Raw genomic sequence first — 16547 nt, 5'->3', positions numbered from 1 at the left:
TATAATTAGAGTTGTTTATTTAAATATATAAATATTTTACTAACAATCACGCCACGTTAACTGGTCCCGTGATAAGTTCGTAAAGAACTTGTGTTACAGGTACCAGATTTCGGAAATAAATGAATAAATTTGAAAAAATTAAAAAAATTTTATTATACACATACATATATTTAATATACATCCATAACCCTGGAAAAGACATTTATATTTATCATACAAATATCTTCCCTTGGCGGGATTCGAACCCGCGACCCCCTAGTGTAGTGACCATGTCACTTACCACTACACCAGACGGACGTTAATTCATATAATAATTCATATAATAATCGTAATTTAAGCAATTCGTAACATTCACAAACTTTTCATCAGACTTCAAAATATCCGACAGCATTGATGAAACTCGAATTACACGCATTGACATTTCAGCGAGTGGTATCTTGTTCGCAGTATGATGCTAATTGTCTCTTGCATATCGAATCTCAACCGAATATAATATTTGCGTTTGTTCGCTGCGAGGTCATAACGGGGTAACATCTCTTGACCGTGTAGTCTATTCCGATGACCGCGTTCCTAACATCTTGCACGGACGCGCTGATCGTTTCAAATGTATTCGCTAATCTGTCCACAGCCAATGCCTGCTGAGACAATTCAAATAAAATTCGTAAAATTGACGCACAATACAACAGAATCATTTCTATTCTATAAAGAGTTCCGATACAATTTTACTGATAGTAGAATAAAAATAAAGTAAAATTTCCTTTGTTCAGGCACTACTGCTACTGTTGAAATGGTATTTTCACTAGGAAATGATTATTGGACAACTTTCTGTAAACACAATATCTGTCGTCTTAACAGTTAAATTTAATATGCAAAATGAAAGTTGTTCGGATGTGGCTACATTATTAGACGAACATCCTCATTTAGCCAAAAAATCCACTCTGAAGAAAAATATGTTTTTAAAAGAAAATAAAGTTTTGAAACACCTATGAAATACTTGCAAAGTGTACTCTTTTTTAACAAAAAATAGTTGGTCACCTTATTACTATACAACTTCCATACAGCACCAATAATTATAGGCAATGGAATAAAAAGCGGTGGATGCTCAATTTAATCACAAAGACGTTTCGATATCTATCCGCCTTGGATAGCGCACCTTCCTTCCCTTTCGGAGGGTGTCGTAAAAAACGATTAAGGAATTTTCGGGTGAAAGGGCAGCAGAGTTGCCAGTACGCTGGTATAATAATCATAAGAGATTATTATACCAGCGTACTGGCAACTCTGGCCGACATTTATTGGTAGGGCGTATTGTAAAGACGCAGAAGTAGGCACCGCCATCCTGTCTGTTTCCGAAAGGAGTTCGACATACTTCTTTGAAGGGTGGAATGTTTAGCATAATGTTTAAACAATGAGACTTCAACCTTATGTCGCAAGGTGGAAGGTGGCATTCACGTTGTAATATCTATGGGCGCCACATAGCGAGCAATTCGAACTACTTTGATACGATTTATATTCACATGTAGCGTGAATTAATTAAAATGAACTATCTGACCAACTTATGTACAGTAAAAGCTCCTTATTTGCGCTTCCTTCATTCGCGTTTTCACTATTCGCGGATTTATGCGGAATGCGACCCAATTCCTATATTCGCGACTGATGATTTCTTTATTCACGGACCTAATCGGTACTTACACCTTGATAAAAAGGTTTCCAATATGTAGATATCCAACTGAATATCTTTTGTGAACGCGTCGTTAAAAGGACTAATATAAAAGTAAATTAGACCTTATTTCAAATATGCCTAAAGTATGTTGTTAAATGAAATAGCCTAGGAACGTATCCCTATAGTCTCATACATGTAAATTACCATTCCATATTCACGGATTCGGTATTAGCGGCATATTTACGGAGCATATACACCGCGAATAAAGAGCTTTTATTGTAATTAAAACAAAACAGTACACTGACTTGAATGTGGGAAGCCTCAGCGACTCGTTCAAGCGCTTTAGAATTACAAAGGGATGTGTGCGCTAACTGGTTCATTGCTGCTGCCTGCTGGTTCATAACTTCTACCTATAACAATAATATTAGACACAGTATTCATAGTACATTCAAAAGCCCTTCAACAGGTACGATATACCTTTAACATTCAATTTTAAAAGGCATGAATAGACTTAACCTAATATTCAAAAGAAGGTGTAGTATTCAAAAGAAAGGGTAGAAAAATTGTGTACGACGTATATTGCTTCATTATAAAACAGGGGAAGAATGATATGGAAAAAGTAAAACAGACTTCGGAAGCAACAAAAACATCCGTGAGTACTGTTAGGTGCATTATTAACGAAGCTAAAGGCTCTGGCTTGCTCGCCGTGTTTCGGACTCCGGGTAAGAAAAGATCAGGGAAGAAGAAAGTTACCGGAATGGATAGTTTCGTTCAATCTGTAATAAAAAGATGTAATCATAATAACTACATAACAAGCAGCGAAACTCCGTACCGTAGAAAGGCTTCGAAAAATTTAAAGAAGACATAAATGTTAATGGCTCGGTATGAAGTTTACGACGAATTATGAAAGAGCTAGGCTTCAGATGGAAAAAAAAAACAGAAAATAATCGGAAGCTGGTAATTGAAAAAAGTTACATTCGATTACTACGAATCGAATAACTTCAAAAAATAATTAATTATAGACAAAAAAGTAGACCGAACCGACCGAGTTGTAAACTACACCAATGATCCCTATGTCGACTCATCACGATGATAGCAACTCGGGTGATAAAAACAGTGATGATGATGGTCAAGATTATGATAAGAAAAAAAAATTTACAAATACCTGCTTCGCTTCAACTGAACCAAGACCTGGCAACAGCTCTAGTTTTGACTTAATAGAAGGAATATCTATTTTACCCCAAGATTAAATTATTACAATTATTAACCTATATTTTTTGTTGATGTTCTCATAAATATATAAATAAATACATATGTTGATTTTAATAATTTAATTGCATTATGACGTAGAGTAAATAATGTTTTTGCACGTGAGTGTACCATGCGCAAACTTACCCCCACTACGTCAACAAATGCTCAAGAAGTTTGCCGGCTACTATACAGGTTACACAGGCAGATACCAATTACTTCTAGGAAAAACGCACTTAACTCCATAAGATTTTCGCGATGAAGGAATAATGTATTGTGAAATAAAGATAGCACCTGCTACTTTAATTACTGGTAGAGTCAGGCATACAACTATTATATACTACTAGCTGTACCCGTCCGCTTCACTGGGCATTTAAAATTAACATTATTATTTCTCACCCCCACAAAGATTCTCATCATTAACGACACCGCAACTGGTGTAGGGAGTCCAACACTCATATAAATATTGGCCTTTTCATTAAGTACATGTAATTTCTACATGGATACCAAGTTTCAAGTCAATCAGATGCATGGTTCGGTAGTTATAAAGGAACATCCGTAAAAACCACTGTAGATTTATATACTAGGCTGCACTAAAAGTATCGGGAATGGAATATTTCCACTGTTCCTGTCATATTAAAATCTTTTTATTTTATTTATTTATTTAAAAAAAGAAAAGATTCTCGGTCTTGTCACGAGGTTTTGTCAAACTTGTTTAGTCGTTGAGAAAATGGAATTGACTCGAGAAAATTCAAGAGCGATGATTTATTATGACTTTCGAAGTGGTTTAACACAAAAACAGTGTGTTGACCGGATGATTTCTGCATTTGGTGATGAAGCCCCATCCAAAACCACAATTTATCGCTGGTTTGCTGAGTTTCAACGTGGACGTGTCAAGCTCAGTGATGATCCCCGTCAAGGTCGTCCAAAAACTGCAGTCACCCAAGAAAACGTTGATGCTGTGCGTAAGCTGATTGAGGAAGATCGACATGTGACATACCGCGAAATTCAGGCAACTTTAGAAATTGGCATGAGTCAAATACAAATAATCTTGCATGAACAATTAGGTGTAAAAAAGTTGTTTTCCCGATGGATACCGCATTCGCTCTGTGAAGAGCAAAAAGCGGCTCGCGTTACTTGGTGCGTCAGAACTCTCGAAAGATTCCGCGCAGGATCCTCAAATGCTGTATACAATATTGTATCAGGTGACGAATCCTGGATATACGCGTACGAACCCGAAACAAAAAACCAGTCACGAGTTTGGGTGTTCGAAAATGAGTTAAAGCAAACAAAAATTGTTCGTTCACGGAGTGTTGCAAAAAAAATGGTGGCCACGTTTGTCTCCAAAACCGGCCATGTCACGACTATTCCTCTTGAGGGACAAAGAACGGTTAATGCAGAATGGTATGCTAGCATTTCTTTGCCACAGGTCGTTTCTGAACTCCGTAAAGAGAACTGCAACCGCCGCATCATCCTCCATCACGACAATGCGAGTTCTCACACCGCGCACAGAACAAAAGAGTTTTTAGAGCAAGAAAACATAGAATTATTAGACCATCCGCCGTACAGCCCCGACCTAAGCCCTAATGATTTCTATACTTTCCCTAAAATAAAGAATAAATTGCGTGGACAGAGATTTTCATCACCTGAAGAAGCTGTGGACGCCTACAAAACGGCCATTTTGGAGACCCCAACTTCCGAATGGAATGGTTGCTTCAATGATTGGTTCCATCGTATGGAAAAATGTGTCAAATTTCGCGGAGAATACTTCGAAAAGCAATAAATACATTTTTAAATAGCAATGTTGTGTCACTTCGTTAATTCCCGAAATTTTCAGTGCCGCCCTCGTATTAGTATATATTCCTTACTGGATCAATCAATTCAGACGAAGTGATTTTATATGATAAGAAATTACTTACCAATTTATCAATTATATTCAAATGTCTCTCATCGTTTTCTGTAACAGAATGTTTGTGTTCTATATCACCGTATTCCTCATCTTTCGACAAAAAACCATCCAAGGAATCTCCATCGCCTCCATTGCAGGGCTCTTCTTTCACTTTACCTCTCTTTTCTGTAAGTAAATACTGAGTATTTGTAAGGTATTTGAAATGCAGACAAAATATGCTATCAGTTTAGGTTGCCACACCTAAGAGGATTCTTTTGCTCAGAAACAGGGTGATAGTGGTACCCATCCATGATGTCTATTTTTGTAAAGTAATACTATTTCAACTGTAGTAATATTTATCCATGAAACCAGTGCGTAAAAAAAAAGAAAGTTGTCGACAAGTATTTCCTTAAAATAATGGTGGAATTTGCATACCATAGCTCATTATCACAACAACTTAAAGTTAGATTGGTTTATAATGATTACACTCAATAAATATTCTTACTTGGTGATAATGACTTTTCGTTACACAAGTCTAATATCTTTTGTTCCATTATTGTAATGCGTCCTCTTAGTTTACCTTCTTCGATTTGTCTTTTTTTTATCATCACACTTCTTCTTTTGTCTGCCCAATACTAGAATTTGATAATTGTATTATGTTAAATTTAAATTATCTTCACTGGACTATTTATACTTTTGTGACTGTTGTGGAGCACAAATAAGCTAGTAGTCAATTTGATAGCTAGTAGCTATGCAATCCTATGTACAGTATGTTTCATTATGTTCCAGGGAGATATATATGGACTGTCTAAGGTAAATTACATTTTATATAGATTATGTTACTATTTCATTATGCCAAAATTAAGTTGGTATAGATTCCACAGTGAGGATATCAATACTTAACATTTGTCTCTTTTCAAGAAAAGAGACTACTCCCAAATGTCATTAATAACACTAAAGCATGTCAAAATTTACTAAGCAATAAAATAAGTTGAAACTATGAAAAAAATGTAAATGACTGTTTAAAACTGTGTAAAGAAGTGATTAATTCAATATAATATTTTTTTGTAACATCATGGAGTCATCTGGCTATTTGGGTATAACTAAAAATATTTTGACACAACATAATCTGGTCTCCTGACTTATTAGGTATAATTATTATTTTTAGAAAATGAAAGTTTCTTATTTCTACTAATTCTATTTCTGATTGACAAAGATAGTGCCGAAAAAGGAGAGCCAGAACTAAGTTATTTCTGGTTTAGACTTTTGAATTTAATGTATTTTAGTGCTTCATGACAATTTATTAGCTATTCTAAAGTTTTTTGAAGATTACGAAACAAAGATGTGTTTAACTTGTTTGAGTTAAAATGTGGTAAAATAATTTTATGAATATATTCCCCAATTAATAAAAATATGACTGTACTGCAAAAGTCTCTATTATTATTACATTTTCTTGTTTACTGATTTTCTAATCACAAAACCAATACAGCATTCTTTGTTTATTGTGATTTCATGTTGTGTTAATCGTGTTCTTAATTTTAGGAGTTTCATTTCATGTTATATAGCATTCAGTTATCAAAAATTTATAGTAAACTATGCATTATATTACATTTTTCTTGGCAGGAGTAACAAGTCTATTTATATGCATTATTGGGAATTTTGTTTAAAACAAGATTTTCTATTGACACAAGTGATGTTCAATAAACAACAACACCTAGATAAGAACTGACTGACTGATTGAGAACTCCTTTCATGTATATATACCACCTTAGCTGGAAATAAATTAACATAATTTTGACACCTACTTTAATCCATCCTTGGCTTGATTTGACTGCTCCACCAACAGAATTGGCAGTTTTTGCAAGCTCCATCCAGATTTTCTTAAATTTACCACGTCCCATTCCCACTCTTAATTTTTTATGAGCTAAATCTGGATGTTTCTGCATAAATTCCACTACTGCTCGCACTTGTGCCAATGTTGGTCTTGAAACCTTTGATTGAATGATTTATTTAAATTCCTATTCAATGTTTTAATGAAGTCAACATTCCAAGTAAAAACAAAGACACGTTATCTCTTTAACTCTAAGATTTGATTAAGTCCCCTTTTGGTTTAAGTGTTATATGTATTTTTAAGTCATGAATTGGTTCATTCATATTATCATTATAAATGATGGCAAAATCCAAAATATTTGTTTGTTTTTATTAAATTCTATCTCATGGATAGATAGATAATAATATTGATAAGACAATAAATTAATATACAATAAGTTCCACTTACACCGACACTCTCAGAGTTTTCTACCTCGGAATCGGACATTTTCGGGTTCTGAGGGATCAAGGCAGTACTGAGTTATTACCACATTTGCTGCAAACAAAGTTATTATTCTTTAGCTGCCGAATGAAATTAATAGAATATTAGGTGTATTAAGTACATTTTATGTACGCATTTGCATTCCATACACTATTTTATTTTACTCGGGTTTTGACTGTACATGTACATACATATTTACCTACGTACACACATATTTTTTGTATGTAAATAAGTAAACATTGTAGGTACCGTAAAATGGGGCGATTAGGGACAAATTCCAACTTTATGAGCAATTTTAAGGTAGTTGTTGATGTATATAATGCTATATCAGGATCAAAATGATTGAGTCTTGGGGGCATCTTTGTTGTCTAATTTAAAATTATGCAACTAGCATTCCAGTTTAAGCAAAAAATGCAAAAATAGGTGTAATCCCTATTTACCCGAAAATTGCGGTTAATTGGGACGAAATGAGAAATTTCCTAGGGTTGGCACTACTTTTATTTTTATATATAGTTTTAATTTATTCATTTATTTAGTTGCACCAACAAAGTGATCATCAATAAAAAAAATTGAAAAACTGACAAAAGTACATGGCAGACATCACCTCAATTATAGGTGCAATCGACAGTGCTGATATTTCTATCTGGGTTAAGAGATTAGGTGTGTCGGTTATTCCATGGATTAATCAGATGAATACTCCCACTCTGAAAAAATATTAAATATTTTATTATGTATTACTTAGACATTTTTGTCCACCTTGAGATTTCATTGATCTTGTTACATGTCTCTGCAAAATCGACTTACTTATATTAAATTGCTTATCTATTTCAAATAAAGACTTATTCCCAATTTCACTTCGAATAAACCAGATTTTTACCAACAAATTTAAAAAATATTGTTATAACTACATAGACAACCCTACAAACATGTACCTATTTATACTTAGGTCGTTTCCATTTCACGTATTCTCATCCCAATTGACTCCTTTTTCGTTGTTATTTGTACCTAAGACGTCCCCAATATCCCCAAAAACAACAGATTTTTACATGTATTTTTATTTAATCAAATACATTAAAACCAATAACAACTGAGACTTTCCTTTAATATATATGATGGTTCAAACACTAAATAACGTTTATAAATCATAGTCGTCTTCTATTATTATCAAATAAATAAAAGAGAGCAAAGTTTCTAGCACTAAAATAATGACCACCACAGGAAGTTAATTTGAAACGCGATTTTTTATAAGTTAGCAGCTATTATCATGCATATTCAGAGTTGTTTTGTGAACTTTCAACATTCTACTATTAAACTACAAAAAATGGAAGATTTTGCAACGAATATAAAACTTATATTGAGCGTCGAAAGATTTTCCCGGTTTTTTCCCGATTCGCCTGTCAATCCCTAATCGCCCCATTTTACCGGTACGATATGTAACTATGTACCATGGAGTTCTTCTTCTTCTTAATTTTGGCTCGGCACCATTCGTGCATTTGGCCAGTGTCAAGTATTTTACATTTTGTCAACAAAGCGAGGGAAACGTATAACGCGAATTAAAATAATTAAATCGTACCGGGAATTATACAAAAACAAATCAGAATAATTTCATATCTAAAAAATATATATAAGAAAAGAAAACAAATAATATTAAACTACAATTTAATCTTGTTATTTATAATAAATTTATTTAATGCACTATATACACAGGGTCTATTATCTCTAAGAAGTAAGTAAATATTAGAAGGAAGAGGAATAGAGAGAGATATTAGAGATTCATATAGGAAAGAGTGGTCATATAAAGGACAGGAAAAGAAAACATGATTCATATCGCAGTAACTCTCACCACATTCACAGGCAGCACTAGATACTATGCCAAGTTTATGCAGATGTACCGGAAGGCAAATATGTCCAAGACGCATGCGGATTAAAGACGAAGTGGCAGTTTTATTAAAACATAGTTTGGCAAACCATGGTTTTCTTGGGATTAAAGGTTGTATAGCGTAGAGGAAGCGACCCTTGACCTGACTGCTCTCTCTCCAGCTCAAATCCCATGTATCACGGAGATATATGCTAGGTAAAGCATTCAGGTCGTGTCCGAAAATCGTGTATGGATATAAATCGCCACTCACAGTTGCCTCGTTTGCCAAACTGTCAGCTCTCACATTTCCTATGATGCCACAGTGGCTAGGTATCCAGCAGAAAGTGACTGTGTAGTTGTTTAATTGGCAATGCAACAACTTTCTCTTACATTCAAATGTTATGTGGAAGAAAGGATTCAGTTTTAAGGAAAAATTTTCTAAGCTTTGTAAAGAACTAAGTGAATCTGTAAATATAACACTTTTATTGAGTTTAAAAATTATAACATATTCTATTGCTTTCAGAAGACCGAAGCATTCTCCCGTAAATATAGATGTTTCTGGTGGTAATTTTATTTTTTGGACTATATTATATTGGTTATGAAATACACCTACTCCAACACACCCTGTGGGATGTTTGGATGCATCAGTATATATGTAATGCCAATTTGGCCATTTAGTATTTACAATATGGTTAAAAGTAGTGTTTACATTACAATCTGACCTATCTATGTTGAGAGAAAAACAAATAGTAGAAAGAGAATCATATGAAGTTTTAAATAAAGGAAGGACTTTAAAGGAATGTGTAGGAGCTTGTAACGATTTATATTTCTGAAAACTTTTTACTAGGCATGGAAAGGGCTTATTAGTAGAAGACAATTTCTCTGACAATAATTCAAGTTTGGAAGGTAAAGGATGATTATAAAATTGAACAATTCGGAAAATAAATCTGTCAGAGAGATACTGGCGTCTAAATCTTAAAGGGGGATCGCAACATTCTATTTGAAGTGCATTAACGGGAGTGGATTTCATTGCACCTGTAATGAGTCTTAATGCCTTAGAATGAATCAGGTCCAATTTCTTAAAACCTGTCACATTCCCAGGATCTAAAAAGAAAGTACCAAAATCTAAAATACTTCTAATAGCGGCGTTATAAACCAACTTCATAGTAGCTGGATGAGCACCCCACCAGACACCACGTAGGCATCTGAGCATATTCAAATTCCGTTCACATTTTGAAACTACAAGCTCACAATGGGCTAGACCTGTTAGTTTTGCATCAAGTACAACCCCTAAAAACTTTACTTGATTTTTGCTTGGTAAAGGTGTATTATCATAAGTAATAGTAGGTGTGGGAGGATTTCGAGATTTGGTAAAAATAACGCAGCTACTCTTTGACGGAGATAAATCTAGGCCATTAGTATCCATCCAAGTTTTTAAAGAAGATAAAGATGAAGAAATATGCTCACAAGCATTTGTCACAGATTCATCAGAGGCGTAAATGACCAAGTCGTCCGCATACTGTAGGATACTAACATTGTCACCAACAGACCTTTCTAAGTCGTGTGTATATATGTTGTACAATAAAGGGCTTAGTACAGAACCTTGCGGCAACCCCTTCCAGACCAATCTACTTGGTGTATACGGGACTCCAACGTCCAGAATAATTTGTCTCTCGGAAAGAAGATTAAAAATAAAGTTAGTTAAAAGGTGTGGGACATTTAAATTATTCAGCTTTTGTTTAAGAATGGGGAGTAAAATGTTATCGTATGCAGAATTAATATCCAAGAAAGCAGCAACTGTGGATTTTTTGTCTAAAAATGCATTACGTATATCAGTAGTAAAAATCCCCAAGCTATCTGCCACACTTTTCCCCTTTCTAAAACCAAACTGTGTCTGAGAGAGATGCTCACTATTCTCAATGAACCATTCAAGACGATTTTTAATAACATGTTCAACTACTTTAGTAATTACCGATGATAAAACTATTGGGCGAAAAGACTCAACATTAGACTGTGTTTTAATTGGTTTCAAAAAGGGCAGCACTATTTGCCTTCGCCAAGATAAAGGAATGTCACCTGACAAAACTACTTTGTTTATTAAATTTAAAAAGTGACATAAGCCATTTTCACCAATGTGTGATAAAAAGGAATATGGTATCCCGTCTTCCCCAGGAGCACTGTCCTTTACGTGGTTTAACACTCCTTTCAGCTCGATCATAGTAATAGGAAGATTTAAAGAAGAAAAGCTATTGGTTTTAACGGGTAGGGAACGGATAATTAAATCTTGGTGTGGTACAGAAGCAGGAGCCAAACGGTCGAGGAATTGATCGGCTAATACAATAGGAAGGAGAAGCGCACTCGAAGGATTTATAGCGGTTCTAAATCTCTTGATGTTTCGCCAAAGAACTGACGAATGTGTTTCAGGAGACAAGGAACTGCAAAAATTCCTCCAACCCTCAAGCTTCTTTTTCTTAAACAACTTCCTTGTCTCTTTCATTATCTCCAACAGTGCATCATAATTCTCCAATGACATGTTAATGCGATAGTTCCTCTCAGCAAGTCTCCGGCTAGATATAGCATTAGTGCATTCTTCATCCCACCATGGTGGTGATGACAATTTATTATGGCGCGGCTTTCGCTTAGGAAAAACAGTATCAGCAGCTTGTAATAAAACAGATTTAAAATAGTCCGTATCACAAGTATTTGTATCTTGAAGAAATGTTTCTTCTACTAATGTAGTATATTTGTCCCAATGAGAATCAATGATTTTATGTTTTAATCGCGGCTTTGATGTTAATGCTTCATTTTGTTTATTATAGGGAAAGGAAATAACAATGGGATAGTGATCACTATTGAATGTGGATGACAAAGTAGACCAAGTTAATAAAGACGCTAAATTAGAAGTACAAATAGACAGGTCTATAGCACTGATTGCTTCATCAGGCCTAGTGAGCCGGGTAGGGGATCCGGTATTTAAGATACACAGATCATATGAGTCTAAAATATCCAACAATTCATGTCCATAACAATTAGAAAAGGAACTACCCCAAGATGTGTGATGAGAGTTAAAATCACCCAAAATCATGAAAGGATGAGGAAGAAGTGAAATTATATTTCTAATTTCACTAAAGACTCTTAAAGAAGGATGTGGAATATAAACGGAAACATAACAAATATTATTAACAATAGCAGCAATGATAGAAAAATCATCACTGTGTGAAGGAAGAGGAAGAGGAGATATAAGATGAGAGTTTCTGACAAGAAGGCACACACCGCCATACCCATCAGCCCTGTCATTCCTTAAACAGGAGTAGCCAGGGATTTTAAATGTATAATTCGGCTTAAGCCAGGTTTCAGATAAAGAAAGAATAAAAGGTTTAAAAGTATTTACAATATGTACAAGTTCATGTTTTTTACTTATGATACTTCTGCAGTTCCATTGAACTATCCTGTCCATTATGACTATTATTATTATTGTTAGGGTTGAATAAAGTAGCAGCGTTGGTCGGTATGGTTAAATTTGATTGAGATAACAATTTAATTAAAGTTGTAATTAAGTCTATTAAGTTCTGTTCACTCTGTTTGTCAGCATTGGGTGAGGTTTGTAATACACAACCATTAGAGGGTGCGGGCATGTTGTAATCCTTTACAATTGAATTGTGAGCTTCACTGTCATAACCTTTATTAGGTTTAGGTGGGGTTCGTGGTTTAGTAACAACAGTTTTTTTATACGATAATATGCGTGATGGGGGTGAGCCGGGTACAATAGTATTGTCTGTTTGTAAAGTTTTATTTGGAATGGATGTTAAGATATCAGCATATGTTTTATTTATTATTGGGTGAAGTTTTGATGCTTCCATGTATGATAGGTTGTTTTCAGCCATGGTAGTTTTTATTTCTTTTTGCCTAATATATTCTGGGCATTTTTTGCTTGACGCAAAATGTAGCCCAGAACATAAGCAGCAAGAGCCCTGATCTTCCTCAATATTACAGCTATCACCGGTGTGACCTTGTCCACATTTATAGCATCTTGGTTTGGACCTGCATTTTGTTTTTGTGTGGCCAAAATGACAACAGTTATAGCACTGTATAGTTGGGTAAGTATATAGTTGTACAGGTAAAGAGTTAAAACACATAAAAACACGTTTAGGTAATACTTGGCCGTCAAATGTCAATACAACTGTTTGAGAGGGTTTCCAAGTTGGTTCATTATTTACAATTACCTTATAATTTAAACGTCTGACTTTAATTATATCACCACATCCCATAGGCATATTAGTATTTTCCTTTATATCTTCGGGAGACCACTCAGTTGGAACTCCCCTTACTAATCCCATTCTAGTAATATTAAAGGTGGGTATATATGCTTTCAACTTATTTTCAGATAAACAATTTGACTGGAGAAAGCTGTTGGCGTCTAAATAATTATGAAAAGAAAGAGACATTTTGTTTCTTCCTATCCTTTTCAAACTGCCATTTACAATTTTTTTAAAAGAATTTTTTTTTAAAAACCTGCCGAACACAATAGGGTGCAGATTGGTGCCGTCGTCTTCCGCAGACTGTATTTTATGAACATGCACAATGTAAGGGCCACGATCATTGCAATCATAATTAGTCCTGCCTATTTGTGTGGGAGCGTGGGAAGGAGAATTTACGTTATCTGGAGTAGAAGATGGTAAATTATTCATGGGGACCTTTATAAACTCATCATTACAATGACAATCAGTGTTTTTTAATGCATCATTATTATGTTTCCTTTTCCTCTTATTACATTGCTTGCATATCCTATGAAGATAATTTCGTTTTAATTTTCGTTTGGATACCGACGAACAGTCGGAATCCATTCCAGATTCGTTTGAAATTGTAACAAATGCTCCCACAGGGGGCACTGTGCCCCCTGGGTCTGGCGGCTCGTTCATAAAAGTATTCAGAAAAAACTTACCCTACGTAGAAAAGATAAATAATAAATATAGGAATAACACTAATCTAAAATTCACAACTTAGAACTATTCTGATTACTAATTACAATAAATCTACAATTTAATTTGAAAAAAATTTAAAAACCGCGCCCGCCAAGTTCGAACGTTTCCCGCGCTTTTTTTCTACCATGGAGTTAATAAGTACCGTAAAATGGGGCGATTAGGGATTGAGAGGCGAATCGGGAAAAAACCGGGAAAATCTTTCGACGCTCAATATTAGTTTTATATTCGTTGCAAAATCTTCCGTTTTTTCTAGTTTATTATTAGAATGTTGAAAGTTCACAAAACAACTCTGAATATGCATGATAATAGCTGCTAATCGTCTTTCAAATTAACTTTCTGTGATGGTAATTATTTTAGTGCTAGAAACTTTGCTCTCTTTTATTTATTTGATAATAATAGAAGACGACTGTGATTTATAAACGTTATTTAGTGTTTGAACCATCATATAATATATTAAAGGTAAGTCTCAATTGTTATTGGTTTTAATGTATTTGATAAAATAAAAATACATGTAAAAATCTGTTGTTTTTGGGGATATTGGGGACGTCTTAGGTACAAATAACAACGAAAAAGGGGTCAATTGGGATGAGAATACGTGAAATGGAAACGACCTAAGTATAAATAGGTACAGATTTGTAGGGTTGTCTATGTAGTTAGAACAATATTTTTTAAATTTGTTGGTAAAAATCTGGTTTATTCATGATGTTTTTGTCTAGAACTTTTATTCAAAATTATCAATGTGTTATTTTATTGTTTGATAAATATTTATATTATCAGTTACGTATTGTTTTCTATTTTTAGATATGCCTCGCGTGTACGTATCAAAGAGTGCAAAGCCTTATAAGAGATATGATCCCTTAATATTAAAAACAGCAATAGAAGCCTGTGAAATTGGGAATAAGTCTTTAGTTGAAATAGCTAAGCAATTTAATATAAGTAAGTCGATTTTGCACAGACATGTAACAAGAACAATGAAATCTCAATGTGGACAAAAATGTCTAAGTAATACATAATAAAATATTTAATATTTGTTCCGAGTGGGGGTATTCATCTGATTAATCCATGGAATAACCGACACACCTAATCTCTTAACCCAGATAAAAATATCAGCCCCTAAGTACTTACCAAGAATGAAGAAATATAAACCGTTTATAAGAAAGCCCACTCGTTCGAATTTAGGTGCTTACTCTCCTTTGGGACTACAATAATGTCCACGGTAGCGTGGTCTCCGTCAATATTAATTCGGAGTTGTCCGATTGCGCTGAACTAATTTTAAGTGATGAAATAGATGTTTTTTTTAATTTTCTCACAACTTACAGGACAAATCTGTCGCGGATCATTTCTTTTTTTTTTTTTTTTTTTTTTATTGCTTTGATGGATGGACGAGCTCACAGCCCACCTGGTGTTAAGTGGTTACTGGAGCCCATAGACATCTACAACGTAAATGCGCCACCCACCTCGAGATATAAGTTCTAAGGTCTCAGTATAGTTACAACGGCTACCCCACCCTTCGAACCGAAACGCATTACTGCTTCACGGCGGAAATAGGCGGGGTGGTGGTACCTACCCGTGCGGACTCACAAGAGGTCCTACCACCAGTGATTTCCCAAGTAGATATAAATTAATCATAAGTAAATAAATGTAATCAAGTTGATGATCACTTTGTTGGTGCAACTCCTCCTCCTTGCGTCGTATTCCTCATTGCTGAGGGTCGTGACCACCCTTTTGTATCACCTTCGCACGCACGATTTTTCTCCATCCATTCTTGTCTCTGGCGGTGTGGAGGGCGTTGTGAAACGTGGAATCAAGAGCGGTGCGGATCTGGTCGGACCAACGTATTGGGCTGCGCCCCCTGGTGCAACTAAATAAATAAATAAATTAAAACCAAGTAGCAACCCTAGCAAATTTCTCATTTCGTCCCAATTAACCGCAATTTCCGGGTAAATAGGGATTACACCTATTTTTGCTTTTTTTGCTTAAACTGGAATGCTAGTTGCATAGTTTTAAATTGGACAACAAAGATGCCCCCAAGACTCAATCATTTTGATCCTGATATAGCATTATATACATCAACAGCTACCTTAAAATTGGTCATAAAGTTGGAATCTGTCCCAAATCGCCCCATTTTACCGGTACGTTAGAATAGTAACTCTATGCTATGTACAAAATATTTTTGTCTTGTTTAAAGTTCACAGGCAAAGATAATTATTATCTATGAAAGAGAACCTGCAAAGAGTTTATTAGAAAATATGTGTTATTATTCGAAAAATGGAACGTAACAAACAAACTGAAATCAAAATAAAGGTCTATGAAATCAAATTGATCATGGTATTAAATAAATCTGATTTTAATAAAGTTTTTTTAAGATTAAAAAAAAAATTGATGAGATTTCACTGACTTTTCAGGAGATTTTTTGAGAGAATCTGAAAAATACGATCCGAAAATTTTGTTTCATTTATCCAAACAGTACTTTACTTTCACAAATGCTAATTAATAAGTAAGCCACTATTATTTATACACATCAATACTTTAAACCTGAAGTAATAATGAAGGGCACAGAGCAGTAATAAAGCTTTTTTTTGCATCATGGACGTTTATAC

General features: G+C 34.6%; 2 protein-coding genes and 1 long non-coding RNA gene across 11 annotated transcripts; 1 reads left to right on the top strand and 2 right to left on the bottom strand.

The window, feature by feature from the left end:
• LOC114251990 (uncharacterized) lies at positions 1 to 16472 on the bottom strand. Of its 9 annotated transcripts, none has more exons than XM_089727774.1 (7): positions 16346 to 16465; positions 7075 to 7161; positions 6602 to 6787; positions 5302 to 5431; positions 4828 to 4982; positions 1966 to 2070; positions 1 to 638 (listed from the first exon to the last, which is right to left on the bottom strand). In XM_089727774.1, the coding sequence occupies exons 2-7, from the start codon at positions 7111 to 7113 to the stop codon at positions 480 to 482; spliced, it is 774 nt and encodes a 257-aa protein (XP_089583900.1). In that variant the 5' UTR covers positions 7114 to 7161; positions 16346 to 16465; the 3' UTR covers positions 1 to 479. The 9 variants fall into 9 exon arrangements, with proteins under 9 accessions (XP_089583900.1, XP_089583901.1, XP_028042253.1 ...); XM_089727775.1 differs by lacking the exon at positions 16346 to 16465 and adding an exon at positions 7299 to 7341; XM_028186452.2 differs by lacking the exon at positions 16346 to 16465 and adding an exon at positions 7307 to 7332.
• Positions 10775 to 12367, top strand: LOC149502997 (uncharacterized). Its single transcript, XR_016323162.1, has 2 exons — positions 10775 to 11227; positions 11785 to 12367. It is a non-coding gene; the product is annotated as an uncharacterized LOC149502997 (long non-coding RNA).
• Positions 12379 to 13884, bottom strand: LOC149502996 (uncharacterized). Its single transcript, XM_089727478.1, has one exon. The coding sequence runs from the start codon at positions 13882 to 13884 to the stop codon at positions 12379 to 12381; it is 1506 nt and encodes a 501-aa protein (XP_089583604.1).
• Positions 16473 to 16547: the final 75 nt, after the last annotated feature.

The sequence above is a fragment of the Bombyx mandarina genome, chromosome 05, assembly GCF_030267445.1.
Source record: "Bombyx mandarina strain Sakado chromosome 05, ASM3026744v2".
Classification (NCBI taxonomy): Eukaryota; Metazoa; Arthropoda; class Insecta; order Lepidoptera; family Bombycidae; genus Bombyx; species Bombyx mandarina.
The sequence above is the reverse complement of the archived record's forward strand: the minus strand, read 5'-3'. Positions and strand labels throughout refer to the sequence as shown.

Excerpts from the sequence above, each read along its gene's own strand:
- LOC114251990 (XM_089727774.1), bottom strand. The coding sequence starts at position 7,113 with ATGTCCGATTCCGAGGTAGAAAACTCTGAGAGTGTCGGT. Across the intron at positions 6,788-7,074 it reads AAAACTCTGAGAGTGTCGGT|GTTTCAAGACCAACATTGGC; the intron begins GTAAGTGGAACT and ends ATTCAATCAAAG. Across the intron at positions 4,983-5,301 it reads CGAAAAGTCATTATCACCAA|AAAAGAGAGGTAAAGTGAAA; the intron begins GTAAGAATATTT and ends ATTTACTTACAG.
- LOC149502996 (XM_089727478.1), bottom strand. The coding sequence starts at position 13,884 with ATGAACGAGCCGCCAGACCCAGGGGGCACAGTGCCCCCTGTGGGAGCA.